General features: G+C 36.2%; 1 protein-coding gene and 1 non-coding gene across 6 annotated transcripts in view; both read left to right on the forward strand.

The window, feature by feature from the left end:
• LSM14A (LSM14A mRNA processing body assembly factor) overlaps positions 1-18049 on the forward strand; it is a 57346-nt gene that overhangs the window by 32909 nt on the left and 6388 nt on the right. For 2 of the 5 annotated variants that reach the window (XM_065925772.1, XM_065925775.1), the window contains exons 4-10: positions 3268-3390; positions 7784-7960; positions 8247-8312; positions 11905-12087; positions 12197-12368; positions 13484-13715; positions 16889-16925. In XM_065925772.1, coding sequence (XP_065781844.1) covers positions 3268-3390; positions 7784-7960; positions 8247-8312; positions 11905-12087; positions 12197-12368; positions 13484-13715; positions 16889-16915 — 980 coding nt within the window. In that variant the 3' untranslated portion in view covers positions 16916-16925. The remainder of the gene's footprint in view (positions 1-3267; positions 3391-7783; positions 7961-8246; positions 8313-11904; positions 12088-12196; positions 12369-13483; positions 13716-16888; positions 16926-18049) is intronic. The other 3 variants (XM_065925776.1, XM_065925773.1, XM_065925777.1) reach the window with 3 other exon arrangements.
• Positions 9732-9835, forward strand: LOC136162127 (U6 spliceosomal RNA). Its single transcript, XR_010661970.1, has one exon. It is a non-coding gene; the product is annotated as a U6 spliceosomal RNA (small nuclear RNA).

The following is an 18049-nucleotide window of genomic DNA, read 5'->3' on the forward strand; positions in this document are numbered from 1 at the left end:
GCTTTCCTAAACCAATACAAGAGAAAGTATAATCTCACTAGCACTCTGTTAAAAAAGTTGAAACTGTAATTTAAATCTTCCGTAAAGAAAATTCTAGACTGTTTGCTTTACTGGTAAATTCTACCATTTAGGGAAGAAATAATTTTATCAATCTTACAAACTCTTTGAGAGAATAAAGGAGAAGAACACTTCCTAACCAGGTAATGAAGGCAAGATAAGATAGCAAAATGTAAGTGAAATTATTACAAGAAAATAAAATTACAGCTAATTTCCATGAACATACATATAGAAATCCTCAACATAGTCTTATCAGTGGAAGTCAGCAGTTCATAAGAAGGCTAGTACATAATGACAGAGTTTATCTCAGGAATGCAAAGATGTTATAACATTTGAAAATCATTTGTAATTTACCACATTAATGGAATGAAGCAGAAAAGCTGCAATCCCACGAGATAGAGAGGAAGCATTCAATAAAATTTGATACTCATTTATCAACAACTAAGGAATAGGAGGGAATTTCCTAATTTGATTAGTGAAATGAAAAGCTTGCATACATAATGGTGGGATAATGAAGGCTGTTTCCTTAAGGTAAGGAATAAAGTGAAAGCAGAATTGTATCTTATTTCATGTAGTGTTCTTCTAGAGGTCCTAGTCAGTCCAACAAGGCAAGAAAAAATAAAAGATTCAGAGACTGGAAAGGCAGAACTAAAAATGTCATTATCTGAAGGTGGCATGATTGTGTGTATAGAAAATGCAAAGGAATATTAAAACCACTAGAATGGATAAGTGAATTTAACATGGTAAGGGACTACATGGTAAACACACAAAAATTAACCAGATTTTTGTATTTGGAATAGGCAGATTGACAAACTGTGGCCTGTGGACCAAATCTTGCTAGCCTCCTGTTTTCTTAGAATACAGCCATACCCGTTTATTTGCATGTTGTGGCTGCTTTTACACTACAGGTGCAGAGTTGTATAGTTGTAACAGATCATGTGGCCTGAAAAGCCTAGAATATTTTATTTACCATCTGACAAATTATAAAATTTGCTGATCTAGAATAGGTTATTGATAAATGAAATATAAAATGCAACATAGCTTATAATGGCATCAGTAATATCAGATACCCAAGAATGAATATAAAAAAATATATTTAAAAGCCTCTGTAATAGCGATTCTCAGTAGAGGGAAGTTCATTTCATCCCCCTCAGAGGCCAGGGTTGCTACTTAACATCCTACAGTTCATGGAACAACCCCTCAAAACAAAGAATTGTCTAGCCCACCATGTCAGTAGTGCTGACGCTGGGAAAACTGCTCTTCAATAAAAATGACAAAACATTGCTGAGAGAGATTAAAATACATAAATCCATGCTTATAGGTTAAAAGATTCAATATTTTTATGGTGACACTTTCCCCCCAAATTACAAGTTTACAGGTTGAACATAATCTTAGTAAAAATCCCATCACACTTCAAAAAATAGAAATTAACACATTGATCCTAATATTTGCATGAAAATACAAACTCTATAATAACCAATACACTCTTGAAGAAAGAAGAAGTTTGAAGTATATGCTGTTTCAAGATTTAGGACAGGGAATGATCAATACAACAATAGACAAACATGGGTAAAGAATAGAGGGTTTAGAAATAGACCTATTTAAGTGCTGACTTAAGACAAAGATGCCAGTGCAGTTCAGTGGAAAGGAGGAAATCTTTCCAGCAAATAATGTTGCAGCAGCTGGGTATCTATTTGGAAAAAATTAACATTGATCCCTCCCTCACCCTATGCATAAAAGGTAGTTTGAGATAAATCAGTAGCAGAATTGGCATGAAGGAGGTGGGTGTTATACGACCAAGAACTCAGAAAAGAGATGGAGGATATAGAAGAGTTTTCTAACCTGAGAGCAAGCAGTGGGAGGTTGAGTCAGGTGAGAAAACACAGAGCAGGATGGAGGTTGAATACGCATCATCAGAGTAGTCTATATCTTGGTCATTACCTAGAAATACTAGGGATAATAAAATGGTTTCAGCATTCTACAGAATTACTGAGAGCACTAGTCTCAACATTTCTGGGCATGTTGTGGGAGATGATGTTAGGCCTCTCCTTAGCTGACTGGGGCCATAGCCTGAATGGATTACAACTCTTAAGGAATCCCATTCATTCTTACCATCTGAGGTGCTATGATAAGTTCTGCTGCCCCATTTTAAGAGGGATATGAACAACTAGAATTCATTAAATTAGGGAGAAGTCAAAGAGGCAAGGCTTAAAGAATATGTGAAGGTAAGTAATGGCTGAAGGAACTAGAGTTGCTTAGCTTGAAAATAAGATGCGAGGGACATGTTCATAATGTTCAAGTAATTTAAAAGCAAATAGTTAAACTTCTGTTGTGGAGTAGACATGGAAATAATGAGGGAAGAGGTAGGCAGATTGGTGAGGGGCGGGGGCGGTTGCTTAGGCAAATAATTTGAACTTTTTACCTTGAACACAGTGGAAAGCCCTCAGAGGATCCTAAGCACTGTAGTGATGTGATTATGTTTCTATTTCATAAAAAATTATTCTGAGTACCACTTTTAGATTTAATTCAGAGGTGGGGAAGGAGGACTGTTGAAAACCTATGTAGATTAAATATTAAGAGGTCATAGCATGTGGAAAGTGATTGATTCATAAATTCTGAAGAAATGTAGAGAAGCTTGACATAACCTAATATAGCAAAGAGTTGAGTCGTTTTGAGGGATTTTTTTCTCATATTATCAGAACTTCTTGTGGTTGCTTTAGGCAGAACATAGCCCCACAATACTGTCCTGAGGAGAAGCATTAAAATGGACTGGAGTCCATTGTCCATTGGAAATGCTGGAAAAGCTCTTTGTAGACCTGTCTGCTGATTTGGCTATTTATACAGATATTTGGTTTTAAAATAATTGAACCTTCATGTTAGTGTTGAATATACCATTTCTGCTGCTTCTCTATCTGATGTGCATTCTGCTATCCTACCTGCATAACTGCTCAGGACAGTATTGCACATGTTACAAAAATGATTTGCATCCAAAGAAGCTGAAGTACATATGGGCTTGCTTTTATATGTATATACTGCCAAAAATTTCTCAGAATTATTTTTGATTCAGTTTCATTAATTTCTAATATTATTAATTTGCTCAAGTGTTATGGGGAAGGACACTTATCATCACTAAGATGGTATATTACTTTATATAATAGAAAGCTTAAAAAAATTTTTTTTTAATTGTCATTAAAATTTTTTTTCTTAAAGCCGGAAGCTCCTTGACATCCTTTGGAACAGAAGCATCAAGCAGCAGTGCCCTTTCCCAAAGTAGTGCGGTTGGTTCTGCCTTTACCCAGGATACAAGAGCTCTAAAAACACAGCTATCTCAAGGTAAGCTGTTTTTTCCTTCAGAAATTTCCATTCCAAATTTCTATGGTGGTTTTTGTCTTTCTTTGAATGGAAGAGCTTTTGCATGTAAATCACGTGTATAATTTCTACTTAGCTCTTTTAAAATTGTCATCCAAATAAATACACTATTGAATGACTTCCACTGTTTAGACTTTTCATAATTCTTAGGTCATAAAATGGAAACAGTAAACACTATTTGAATTTTTTCTTTTTTTAAACAAAGCAGTTATATTACTTGTATATGGTGGTTGAGTCACTAAGTCATGTCCGACTCTTGTGATCCCATGGACTGTAACTCACCAGGCTCCTCCATCCATGGGATTTTCCAGGCAAGAATACTGGAGTGGGTTGCCGTTTCCTTCTCTAGGGGATCTTCCTCACCCAGGGATCTAACCCGAGTCTCCTGCATAGCAGGCAGATTCTTAACTGGCTGAGCCACCAGGGAAGCCATATATAATATGTACTTGTATACAACACTTAAATATTATAGGTTAGTCTCAGACTCACCACTGTGGATGAATTCTCTATGAATTTGAAATAGTAGCTGAGGAAACAAGCTGTTCCTTATGCTGTTGCATCTTTCCTAGCATCCTCGTGATCTAGAGCAGTGGCTCTCGGTGTGGCCACCTAGAACCAAATCATCTAATCTGGAATGCTTCTTTAAAATGTACATCCTGAGAACTACTGCAAAAGAATCCTGGGAGCTTGGGGATCTGCATTTTAATCAGCTTCTTAAAGGATCCTGTTTCATTTGTTTTTAATTTCGTTTTTCTACCAGCCAGTCTCATAACCTTCAGTGATTCCAAGATTCCTTTTCTTTATCTGCTGCTAAAGTAGATGATACTGGCCCATAGCTTTATATGGATATTTACTTTCAAATAAAACAATATAAAGTCATTTCAGACATATGCTGTAATCAGGACAATATTTTCAAAAACTCTTGAGGGTAAAATCAAGCCAGTGCTAAACATAGTCCTGTGTATCTCACTTTAGATATTTTGAAATAGTTGTAGTTACTTATATTCATATTAACTTAAAATAACTTAATTTTTAATTTTTTAACATTCTGATGATTTCTTGTAAGTATTAATAAATTAGAAATAGACTAAGTGTACTGTATAGCACTGGGAACTATATTTAATATCATGTGATAAACCATAATAGAAAAAAAAATGAAAAAAGTGTGTATGTGTGTATGTATATAACTAAATCACTTTGCTTTACAGTAGAAATTACACAACTTTGCGAGTACTTCAATAAAATAAATTTTTAAAGAAAAATATACTTGGCATAGGAAGACAATAAATATACTCAATTTCACTACCCAGAAATAACATATTTATTTGCAGATTTGAACATAAGATTTCCTTCTGAGAGAAAATACTTAATCTTTTTAAGCATTAATTTTCTGTACAATAAAATAGGACCTTACTGATAAACTAACAGACTTACTGTAAGGGTTACTTTCTTTTAAATGTGTGTAGTGCCCTTCACATAGTACCTGACATGGAACATGCTCAGTAGATGTTAGCTGTCTTAATTAATAACTAGCATTAACTTTAATGTTGAAGCACCAGAAAGATTCTTATTAAGATCATAATAAAGAACTCTGGATCTCATTGCTACTCAGCATTGTTCTGGAATTTTTAGCTATGTCAGGAAAAAGAAAGAAGTATGAATAACTAGAATTAGCATTATTTGTCGATGCTAACTTTCTTCTTGGAATTGAGAATTCACTGAAAAACCTAAAACTAATAAAGTACTTAAATTAGAGGTAAAATGTAGAGAATAAGTACAAAAATCAGTAGATGTCCTAAAATCTAACCCACTGATTATTAATGGGGATAAAAAAAGATGTTCACAATGATGAGAAATAGAAATTATATAGAAAATATAAATATGACCAGCCTCTGATGAAAGAAAGTGTAATAGAGGGACATAAAAGAAGTTACGTATAATCAGAAAAGCATATCTTATCTCTAAATATAAAGATTTAGTTTTAGGAAGACTTCTCATAATAACTTTACTGTAGTTTGTAAAAGAACCTATAAAATACATACACAGACTGTCTTAAAAATAAGCATGCAAATATACCTAGACATGTTTTAAAAATAATAATAATAATGAGATAGGGCTTACCTCTTAATAAAATATACATAAAATAAAACAGTGCAGGAATAAATTTAGAGATGAATGGAGCAAAAGTCAGAAATAGATCCAAGTATAAATAAATAATTAATATATGATAAGGATGCTGTTTTTAAATTAGTGGAGAAAGACTTGTTGTCCAGTAAATGATGTTGTTAACAGATAACTGTCTGATCATTTGGAATGTTAACTCCAGAATCCTTCCCTCATACTTCAAACTAAAATAAGTTTTAAATAGATTAAAAAAATTTTTTTTTTAATTTGCAAGAAACAATGAGAGAGGAGGCCTGGGGGTCTGCATTTTAATTTCACCAACTAAATTTCTGAAATTTTTCGAATTTTAACACCTAGAATTTTCTTGTAACTGGGAAGATAAGAATGAAGGTAACTTGAGGGAGTGTGTTTATAATTATAAGAGCTTTTGAGTTTTATAAGTTTTCATGTATGCTAAGTCACTTCAGTTGTATCTAACTCTGCGACCCTAGGGATTGTATAGCCTGCCAGGCTCCTCTGTCTATGGGATTCTCCAGACAAGAATACTAGAGTGGATTGCCGTGCCCTTCTCTAGGGGATCTTCCCAACCCAAGGATTGAGCCCCGTGTTTCTTACATCTCCTGCATTGGCGGGCGGATTCTTCACCACTAGCACTACCCAGGAAGCCCCTTGTAAATTTATATAAGACCACTTAATGTACTATCATAAAATTACCTATAAACAGGGTAGGTTAATTAACTTTAACCCTGGTGGTTCGGTGGTGAAGAATCCGTATAATGTTGCAGGGCACACAGGTTCAGTCCTTGGTCAGGAAACTCGGAGCCCACATGCTATGGAGCAGCTAAGCCTGTGCACTACAAGAGTCTGCCACAAGGTCCCACATGACGTGTTGGAGATCTTGCATGCCTCAGCTAAGACCTGATGTGACTAAATAAACAAATAGAGATTAAAGATAGAATTACCTAGATAACAAGCTTTTCAAAAAACATAACACCTGTTCAATAAATAAATCACCTTTATTTTAACAAATACTTCTATAAGGTGATAAGTAATTACAGAAATTTTTCTCTTGGGTCCAAACTTATATAAACTTGCACCATGATTTCCCATTATAATTAATGGGAAAATTACAGCGTTTCTGTTAATGGCAGACTGAACTGTAATGCTGGAAATGGTGACACATTTGTCACTGCATGCTTTAGATAACCATATACCAGGGGAGGATACTGATAAACAATCCCTGAAGCACCTCGTGCACGACAACCAGTGTGCTGTCAGCACTCAGCCAGGTCACCAGCTTGGAGCCTGTGCATATAGCACAGGTGGACAGTAACATTTGCAGCCTATTTGGGAAGTGTTTTTTCTTTTACATAAAAGTGAGCACAATTTTTTAAAACAAAACCTATTTTGGTACAACATCACATGATGTGAGAGCACCTTAAGCAGAGATTTACAGCAAACATAGGGGACCAAAAGCGTGATGGGAGCACCCAGTGTTATATTCTTCTGTTCATACTGTGACCAGACTCTGACCTCATAAAAGGAAAAATGGAATTTGTAAGTATAAAACCCATATTAAGCAAAAACTTGCCTAGAGATCATTCAAATAGCAAAGATTGAGTATGGTTATTGTGTAATTATCTGAAGGTTTTATTTGTTACTGGTCTTTTAGTATTAATTACCCAAGCCCCTAAAGTATTGAAGAACTTCATTGTACTTTCTAGTTCTTTACTTCCTTTATAATACTTATAAGTGTATCACTTTAGAGATATCTTCAGAAAACAGTAAAAAAGTTAAAGCCTCTGAAAATAATGACTAAAGTGTCAATATAATCTTGTGATTGTGGTTGTTGGAGAAAGACTACATCTGATCTGCCTAAATGCTCTTTGATAATATTCATGGGGAATTTTGTTTCATCAGCAATTTTAAAAAAATAAAAGTTAAACCTTATTCTACTAAGTAGACATACAGATTCAGTTTTCAGAGTTTTTTGTTTGTTTTGGTGGGGTTTATTTTTACTTTTTTTTTTCTTTCTTCTATTTTTTATAGTAGTAAAGTGACCAGCCCACTAAAGATAAACAATTTTAAGCTCTGGTCTAATGAGTAGATGGATTCAGATTATGCAAAGGATTTGAATTGGTGGAAATAAAGCTCTAGATGTTTTTTTAGGGTCTAGATTATTTTGAAACCCCCAAAGGTTAGGGTAGTTTCTTATCTTTTGGTTACGTTTTAGGTCGTTCAAGCCCTCAGTTAGACCCTTTGAGAAAAAGCCCAACCATGGAACAAGCAGTACAGACCGCCTCGGCTCACTTACCTGCTCCAGCACCTGTTGGGAGAAGGAGCCCTGTATCAACCAGGCCTTTACCATCTACCAGCCAAAAACCAATAGAGAATCAAGAGCACAGGCGAGGTAGAACTTTAGCTGTTTACTATTTCTTAATTGACCGGTCAGCATCTTCCATTCAACTTATTTTCATTAAAAAGATTTACTTTATGTGAAATGATCCTAGAAGGTTTAAACTGAACTTAAGAGAATGTTCATTCAGTCTTTCAAATTCTACTCAAAGTAGTGATGGTGGTGGGGTTATATGGATATTTGATTTTGTTCTGGGTTTGTTTGTTTTTCCATTTCTGACTTTACAGAAGTTTTTGATTATGTGTCCCAAGTTGACTGTCACTTTCTGTATATTCTATAGTTGAAGTACATAAAGTCTCAAGACCAGAAAATGAGCAACTCAGAAATGATAGCAAGAGACAAATAGGTAAGTTGTTACTTGGATCTGAAAGTCTAATCCTGTGCTTTTCACTTGAACATTTGAAATGTATAGGATGTATAATTACTATGAAGAGCAAGGTTTGGCAGCTATACAGGAGTAGCGCAGGAGAGTTTCATTGTGTTATCTTGATTATGATGCTGGTGCTTGTGGATCTGTGTTATGTAGCAAAAAGTCATAAAACTGTATGTAAAGACATACCAAAAAACGAGTACACGCAAAACTGTTGAGATCTGACTATGAGCTCTTAGTGTAGTTTTTCCCAGTTTTTGATAATGTACAATAGATAATCAAGATGTTACTGTTGGAGGGGAAGCTGGGTGATGGGCACTCTGTACTACTTCTTCCATTTTTTAATCTAATTATTTCAAAAGATTTTTTTTTTAAATCATCATTACATGTCTGGAATAAAACCTACTTAATGGTAAGCAATTGTCTTTTAATATATTCTTAAATATTTGCTAGTGAGATTTGTATATTTTTATATTTTATATTGTTTAATGGCTTTCTCTTTTGTACTGTCTTTTGTATATTTTTATGTTTTTCTGTCAGTTTCATGTTAGCATTATAAAGTTGCTTTCTTTGTTTTCTATGCTTTTAAAAATGGAATCGGGAATTCACTGGTGGCCCATGGGTTAGGACCTGGTGCTTTCACTGCCATGGCCTGGATTCAATCCCTCTTCTGGGAACTTAAATCCTATAAGCTATATGGTGCAGCCAAAAAGAAAAGAAAAAAGAATGGAATCATTGGGAACTGTGTTTAATATCCTGTGATAAACCATAATGGGAAAATATATATATATATATCTGAATCACTTTGCTATATAGCAGAAATGAACATAGCATTATAAGTCAACTATATTTCAATAAAATAAATTTTTTAAAAATAATTAAATTATCTGTACCTTAAAAATTTGAGTCTTCTCATTAAAATTAAGTCCTTTTTTTTTTTTGGTAGTAATTATTCAAGAAGTTTAAGTTTCTTTCATAATTATTGACTTAATACTTGTATACTTGATCTTTTTGGTAATCTGTAATATACCCCAAATCCATCTGTTTTATTATTTTCATATTCATTAGCAGAGAATAAATTATGATTTAAAACTCTTCCAAGTTAAGAAAGAAAGGCAGTGTGTGATAACTTAATTACATAATAATTGGGAGATAATCTTTAGGTTTAGAAAGCTAGAAAACACTATTTCTTCTGTACCTTTTTATATGTGTTTTTATTTATGCTGTGTGCCATAGAATTAACAGAGGTTGGGGTTTGGTTTTACTGTGTTTCACTTTTTTTTTTAATTTGCAAAAAAGAACTCTCTTCTCAAGATAAAATAATTGCTATGCATCCATCATTCAAAAATCATGGTAGTGAAATAACATCATGGTAGTAAAGTAGTGTTCACTTTGGTACATATACTAACACATATACTAATATTGGAACAATACATAGAAGATTAGCATGGCTTCTGCACAAGGATAGCATGCAAATTCATGAAGCATTTCATATTTTAATATAAAAGGAATGTGTGTGTCTGTCTATGTGAATCAGTTTGCTATACACCAGAAACTAATACAACATTGTGAATCAACTATACTTCAGTTACAAAAATAAATAGGGATTTCCCTGGCAGTCCAATGGTTAGGACTCTGCACTCTCACTGCCGCAGACTCAAGTTCAATCCCTCCTGAGGGAACTGGTCCCACAAGCCATGCAGCACAGCCAAATAAGCAAGCAAATAAATAAATCATGTCAAACAATAAATAAAAGTATCTTTCGCTACCTTTCAAAATTTAAAACAGAAATATCATGCTGTACTTGCTGGTTCATGGTCAAGACATTTTCAGTAGTAAAGCTAAGTATTTAAACATCCTGCCTGTCCAGATTTAAGTGTCTGGCTATACTGCTATGGGTTTTTGTGGTTTGTTTTCTCAAACTTGGACAATTTGCAAAGTTTTATTTAGAGACCAATGAGCACAGAGATGTCTATTACTCTCTAGTCATTATGTGTTAAACATTTCACATAATTATAATCATTGAATTCATCCTGCTTTGTGCTCTGTATTTTTCTGTTGAAAGTGAAAAAAGTGAAAGTCACTCAGCCATGTCCAACTCTTTGTGACCCAGTGGATTGTAGCCCACCACACTCCTGTGTCCTCAGTATTTTCTTGGCATTAATACTGAAATGGGTAGTCATTCCCTTCTCCAGGGGATCGTCCCAACCCAGGGATCAAACCCAGGTTTCCTGCACTGCAGGCAGAGTCTTTACCTTCTAAGCCACCAGTGTGGCTTAGAGCCCATATTTTTCTGTTAACTCATCAAATACTATCCCATGTTTCTCTTATAATTTTTTTTTCTTAACTGTTCCTCTTATTTGGATTCTCAAGTTTTCACTGTAATTTATGCTACTTTGGTATTGCTTTACCATGCCTCATAAATCTTGTTACTGTATTAAATTGTAGAGAAAGGATAGATACAGGGAGAATAATATGAATCTCTTTGAATAATATGGATCTATTTAGAGACAGTAAAGATGAAACAGGAAGTGGTTGGAGGGGTTGAGATGTGGTGCTTCTTGTCTTTTGAGTTATCTTGCAGTTTGTGCTAATGTGCTCATTTATTTTTCTCCCTGTAAACCTTGGTTTCTATGATCATTTCCATAAAAGGCTTCCTAAATTTTGAGAACCCAGTATACATTTGACACTTCATAGGTATTAGGGATGTAAGCAGAACAAAGTAATGTAGTGCAGAAATCTCCCAAAGTGTTTGATTGTGTACTGTATCAGCCATAACTTAATTGGTGGAGAATCTTCCTGTAATGTGGGAGACCCAGGTTCAATCACTGGGTCAGGAATATCCCCTTAAGAAGGAAATGGCAACCCACTCCAGTATTCTTTCCTGGAGAACTCCATGGACAGAGGAGCCTGGTGGACTGCAGTCCATGGGGTTGCAAGAGTCGGACACGACTTAGCAACTAAACCACTACTACCATACTGTATCAGCAGCATGTTTGAATACAGACCCCATAGGTATAAATTTCATTAAGGACATTTATAAATTTCATATTTATAAATTTTATGTGCAGTCTTCTCAGTCTAGGGAGGCTTCTCTGGTAGCTCAGCTGGTAAAGAATCCACCAGCAATGTAGGGGACCCCAGTTCAACTCCTGGGTCGGGAAAATCCACTAGAGAAGGGATAGGCTTCCCACTTCAGCATTCTTGGGCTTCCCTGGTAGCTCAGCTGGTAAAGAATTCTCCTGCAATGCGGGGAACCTGCGTTCGATCCTTGGGTTGGGAAGATCCCCTGGAGAAGGGAACGACTACCCACTCCATTATTCTGGCCTGGAGAATTCCATGGACGGTATAGTCCATGGGATTGCACAGAGTTGGCTGTGACCGAACGACTTTCACTTTCTTCTCAGTCTACTACGTATTAAATGTTTGTGAAACTTCATTTCTTTTTTATATTTAAAAAATACAAATATAGTCAGGTGTATAGAGACTTATAAGCATTTCTGTTGTTCACCATAAAGACCATAATAATAGCTTCTGCTTTAAACCAGCTTATTCTTTATTAATATAGTTCCAGGTGCTCCTTCAGCTCCAAGGAGAGGACGTGGGGGTCATCGAGGTGGCAGAGGAAGATTTGGTATTCGACGAGATGGTCCAATGAAATTTGAGAAAGACTTTGACTTTGAAAGTGCAAATGCACAATTTAACAAGGAGGAAATCGACAGAGAGTTTCATAATAAACTTAAATTGAAAGGTGGGTTTTTATTTTTCTCCTCAGAGAATACTCTTTTCTGACCATGTGAATTATGGATATTTAGGCCAAATCTTGACTTATATGGTATCTGCTTTTTTTTTTTCATTAGAAGATAAACTTGAGAAACAGGAGAAGCCTGTCAATGGTGAAGATAAAGGAGACTCAGGAGTTGATACCCAAAACAGTGAAGGAAATGCAGACGAAGAAGATCCACTTGGACCTAATTGCTATTATGACAAAACTAAATCCTTCTTTGATAATATTTCTTGTGATGATAATAGGTACAGTCTTTTAAGCTGCTTTTATGCAATTAGGAGGTTGAAGTGTGAAATGATTCCTGATAAATTCACAAAGTGTAATGAATACTTAAAAGTCCCTAGGGACTTTCCTGATGGTCCAGTGGTTAAGGATCCGTGCTTCCCAATGGGCACGGATTTGATCCCTGGTTGGAGAACTAAGATCCCACTTGCTACGTGGTGCAACCCCCCCAAAAAATCTAATGACTACAATTTTTTAATGTTTTGACAAAAGAAAATAACTTATACTAAAATTTTAAATGATATTACTTTTGGAAAAGAAGAAATAATCATATATTTTTGTTTGGGGATGCATTCACATTCGAAATTTAGTAATTAAAATAGAAACATTCATCTAACATCTAAACACCTTTTACTTTACCCCTCTACAACGTAGTTCAGATGAAGGTTGCTGATGTAGTAAAACTCTGCTCTATTGCCGTAAATATGAATCCAAAAGCTGGTTAATTAAAGGACTCAGCATAACTAGAGTTCCAGAGTTGCTGCGGCCTGGTTCAGGTCGTCCTTCTGCTGGCTGCATTTTGGTGCCACCCAGTGGTGGTTGTCTGCTTCAGTTTAAACATGGATGGTGATGATGCTGAATCTGATTGGACTGTAGGCCAGCAGCAGCGATTCAGAAGCTTTAGGCATCAGGTCCAGAGGTTGGACCAGGAGCCTAGTAGGATCTTGGGAATCAACCCTTTATCTCCTCCCATCCTGAGGCAGGGTTTGCTTTACCTTTCTTCCTTTGAGGCTGATGGGAGGGTGGAGTCAACTGCCAATCCCATTTATTGAGGCTGTTCAGTTTCTTTGTATCATCGTGTGTGTTTGCAATAAACAGTACCAGTCATACTTTCACATGAAGTGTAGCAGAATATAATAGGAATATATTGCCATGGACAGCTTGTGATGACTTAGATTAGGTACTTTTGTGGGTTTTTTTGTTTGTTTTTTGTGGGTTTTTTTGATACTTAGGAATTATTTAGGCTCAATTTGGAAATTAAGTGCTACATAGTCTTGCTGGCAAATGTTCCTTAAAAGTTGATACACTACAAAAAAAAAAAACTTCATATACTAAAGATTATTTGTCCTCATAATAGAGAACGGAGACCAACCTGGGCTGAAGAGAGAAGATTAAATGCAGAAACATTTGGAATCCCGCTTCGTCCAAACCGTGGCCGTGGAGGGTACAGAGGCAGAGGGGGTCTTGGTTTCCGTGGTGGCCGAGGACGTGGTAGTGGCCGAGGTGGTACCTTCACCACTCCTCGAGGATTTCGTGGTGGATTCAGAGGAGGTCGTGGGGGCAGGGAGTTTGCAGATTTTGAGTATAGGGTAAGTATTATTACATGCTTTGGGGTTGGCTTGCAGTTATATGAAACTCAAAATGTTTTAAATTTTTATCTATCGGGAGTGAGTAGTTCTAGGACATTTGTGTAACTTCCATTTGACTTCTCAGTGGAGGATATACTTGATTATGATAGTTATATAATTTTAAGGAGCAGAAGCTTCTTGGCTAATGGATCTAATTTTTTTAACTATTTTCTTTTCAATTTGAGGAAGTGAGAGAAATGTATTTTTATCTTCTGTTATAGAACCATTGTTTCATATTTCATGGACTGGTAAAATTTCTTCCAAAAAACTGTTAGAGACTGACTTAATTTCTTTTTCTTAAAAAGTTTTGTTGTTGAAGGCACTGGGGATCACTAAAAGATATTACACAATACAAAAAAGGACCATATTATATCACCTTTATTTCATGTTACAAAGTATGCTTTAATACCAAAAGAATCTAGGAAGAACATATTCCAGAATGGAAGACAAACCTGTGCATTTTATACAGCTAACGTAGTATTTTGTGCGTACAAATGAGGAAATGGGTAAAAAGATATTAAATAACTTGCCCAAGGTTAGCTAATAAGTGATGATGCTGGATCTTGAACCTAGTATATTTGTTCCTCAGTCCATGATCTTAATTAATTAGTTTTCTGGAAAACTCAACTACATTTTCCCTGTTTTTTTATTTTACCGTGGTCTTGAAATATCATATTGGCATATGTAAACTGCTGTCTGAAATTTCTGTAGCTCTGTATAGTATATATATATGTGTAGTTTATTTTTTAAATTGAAGTATAGTTAATTTGCAATGTTAGTTTCTCGTGTGTAGCAAAGTCATTCAGTTATATATATACACATACACACACATATACACAGTCTTTTCATATTCTTTCCCATTATGGTTTATTATAGGATATTGAATATCTTTTCCTGTGCTATACAGTAGGACCTTGTATAAAAAATATGTGTATAATTTATTTAAAGGAGTCTTCAAGTCAATGTTACTATCCTAGTTATTGACTTTAGGGATAGTGGAGAGGAAAGTATATAAGGATCAAAATCCCATCATAAAGAAGTCTATTAAGGATTATAGAAGGCAGCTAGAAACTTAAGAGACCCACTATCAGGAATTTCACTCTTCTGTATTTAAAACTGGTCTTTGTTGAGATCCCTCTGGAAGGATCATTAATTGTGGCTTTTGGATCTGTTCTGTTATTTTTAATGCTCTTGATACTGTGTCATCACAACCAAGACTGCTGAAAATTAGCCTCAAATCATTAGGTCAGGATATCCAGCCATTGTAGACACAGCTTAATGTATCTGCAGGACTTTTGACTTCCAAAATGGCCATTCCAACTTGGAGACTGTGTCTTAGGAACCATGGAATGCTTCTTACTTTCCACTATTACTCCTCTTGAGGTTGCCAGTGACCTTTTGCTTAGCAAATTCAATAGCTTTTTTGCAAATATTTGCCCTTCATTACTCTGCAGTGTTTGACACTGATAACTACCCACCCAACCTGGAGTCTTTCTTCCTGGGTTTTTTTTTCCCCCCATAAATACTTTTGATATTTTTCTCATTATAAAAATTAAGTATGTTCCTCACCACAACCTATAAGGTACTTCGTGATCTGCTTGCTTCTCCAGGTCAGAAGTCTAGTACTTTCTCTAGCTCTTGCTGCTAGTGGGACTGCAAGCTGTTTCTGTCATTCATTCCGCCACAGATATACAGACCTTCTTGCTCTTGTTTAATTACGAACTTATTCCTATCTCACAACCACAACCTTTTTACCCATTCCTTCTACCTGCAGTGTTCAGTTTGCTCTATCGTGTTCATGTTTGTACTCTGTGTAGGCTTGATCTCTCTGTCTGTCTTCCTCCCTCTCTCCTCTCCTGCAGAGATTTCCCCCTCTCCTCTGTGAGCTGACCTATTCATAGCTTCTAATCAGTTTTTTAACTTGGACCTTGGACCTTGACCTACATATTTCTATATTTACTTGCTTTGTGTCCTGTGATCAGCTTAAACTTAACCTTCCTCAGAATGACCTCATTATCTTTTCACTTTCCCATCACATCAGTTTGGTGTTCTTTTGGTCACCCTGGTGGTAGAATATCCATGTTCACGTCACCACATTCATTCCTTTGAGAGATTTCTGCCAATTACCACAGTAACCCATTGATTGCTCTTCAGACCTTTAGTCTGTCTTTTCCTCATTTCAGGCATATCAGCTACCTGTTGAAGAACCTATGGCAGCTCCTTGTTGAAGACCACATTGAGTCACCTTGGTTTGAGAAAAACTACATTTAAATCAGGCCATGATCCTGATGAGAATTTTTGTAATCTTGGCCAGTATGGCATCGATTTAAGTTGTTAAACCTATCAGGCCCTCAGTTTTGACATTTGTGGGTAGAGAGTTGAACAGATTTATTTCAGATACACTTTTTAAAGATCATCAAAGTCTCAAAAGTTGGGGTCTTCCCAGACAGGGATTGAACCCTTGTCCCCTGCATTGGCAGACATATTCTTAACCACTGGACCACCAAGGAAGTCCTGCCTTTGTCTTTATCCATACTAGGATATCCCTGATAGATAGTTCAGCCTCTGCTTGGGTGTTTCCAGGAGTGAAACCTGAGTGGACCTTAGGCTGATGATTAGAAGGTTCTAACATGACATTACACTGCTTGCTCTTTTTACCCTATGAGAGTCCCACTTGCTATATCCAGCCCCATTTTTTATTACCCTTTAAACTATCTAATTCAAATAGGTTAACTCTTGATCATCTCTTAAATGGTTGCTTGGTTACAACTAAACTTCATTCATTGACCAAATATATTGCATTTTTAGTATATGCCAAGCTCTGTGCTAGATATTGGTGGTAACAAAACACTTGGAGCCTTCTTGGTATTATAATCCAGTGGAAAGACAGACATAGCTGAAAGTCAAAGGTTTCCTTTCAGTCTTGCCTAAGGTTTGCTGTCTCCTTAGAAATTTCTCTTCCCTCCGCCTCTGATTTCTTTCTTTTCTGACCTCCTATGGCATCTGTTTTCATCACCACACATTTGATGTATAGCCATATTCCCTGTTGCAGGTGTTTTGTTTTGTTCTGCATCACCAACTAGATGGGACCTCTTGGCATTAGTGAATATATATTTTACTTTTCTTTCCACCAGAACACCTATGCCAGCGTGGAGCCATAGTGAGCTTGAAGTAAGTATGTAGCGTGTTGATTAGGAGTAAGTTACATCAGCCTTCAGTGAGACTGAAGGTCCATCAGTGTGGGTACCCATTGATTGTTCATTCCAAAGTTAAATGATCCTTCTTCTGTCTACCACTAGATCCTAGACCTTCTCAGCAGCATGTTCGTTCCAAATTATCCCGTCTAGCACCTTTAAAAGTGGAAATAGTGAGAGACCAGTATTACATAAAGGAGATTTATCTTCAAAGGATTAAACTTGTTCTGAAACGTCTAGTACTTCTCAGAGATGAAGTGCAATGACATTTGCAGCAGCCTTCGTGTAATGAGTTAGCTTTTTTCTTTATGCTTCACTGACATAAACATTATAAGTAGGTCTGGTTGTTTAATGCAAACATGGGTAAAGATGGAATCATAGGTTTTTTGTTTTTTAAGGATTCCTCAGAAATATCAGTCAAACTAGAACCTCTCCCACCCTCCTCCCAGTAGATAGTTAGGAAGCCAGGAACCCAGAGGAGTTAATTTCCTTGATCTAGATACAAGCTAATCAAACCAAAATTCACTCCTTGACTTCTGAGTTTTCCTTAAGGATAGTGTTAGAAACATAAACTTAGGGTGAGTTTGGGCCTGTAGTGCTATTTCTGTTCTTTATTTTTGGGGAGTGGAAGGTGAGGCTGGGCATAATACGAGAGTAGCCCACTGTTATTTTATATGCTGCTTCTAGGGAGGTTGAGCCACCATGGTGGGTGAAATAGGTTGCCTTCCACTTGAGTCTTATGTTCTTCACAGAGGGTCCAGAGACAAGTATCTGAAATGACTCAGCATAGTACTTTCTCTCCCTTGCGCCTTTTATTTTCTCCTTTCTTTACTGCTACCTCTCTGTCTCCGCTTCCTTCTGCCTCCTCCCTCCCTCTTTTCTTCTCTTTCTTGCTTGCTTTTTTTTTTTTTTTTTTTTTCACCTTTCAGAAAACCACAGCGTTTCAATCCTAAAAGGTCTGGATTGATCATACAGCTTTCTGAAAGGTAAAAAAGAAAAAAAATGGGGGCATGTGAAATTTGGCCTTGGTGGGGACAACAGGATCGTCTTCAGCAACTTTCTTTCTGCATCGACTAATCCCATGCTGTTGGTATTCTAACT

This window comes from Muntiacus reevesi, chromosome 2 (assembly GCF_963930625.1).
Source record: "Muntiacus reevesi chromosome 2, mMunRee1.1, whole genome shotgun sequence".
Classification (NCBI taxonomy): domain Eukaryota; kingdom Metazoa; phylum Chordata; class Mammalia; order Artiodactyla; family Cervidae; genus Muntiacus; species Muntiacus reevesi.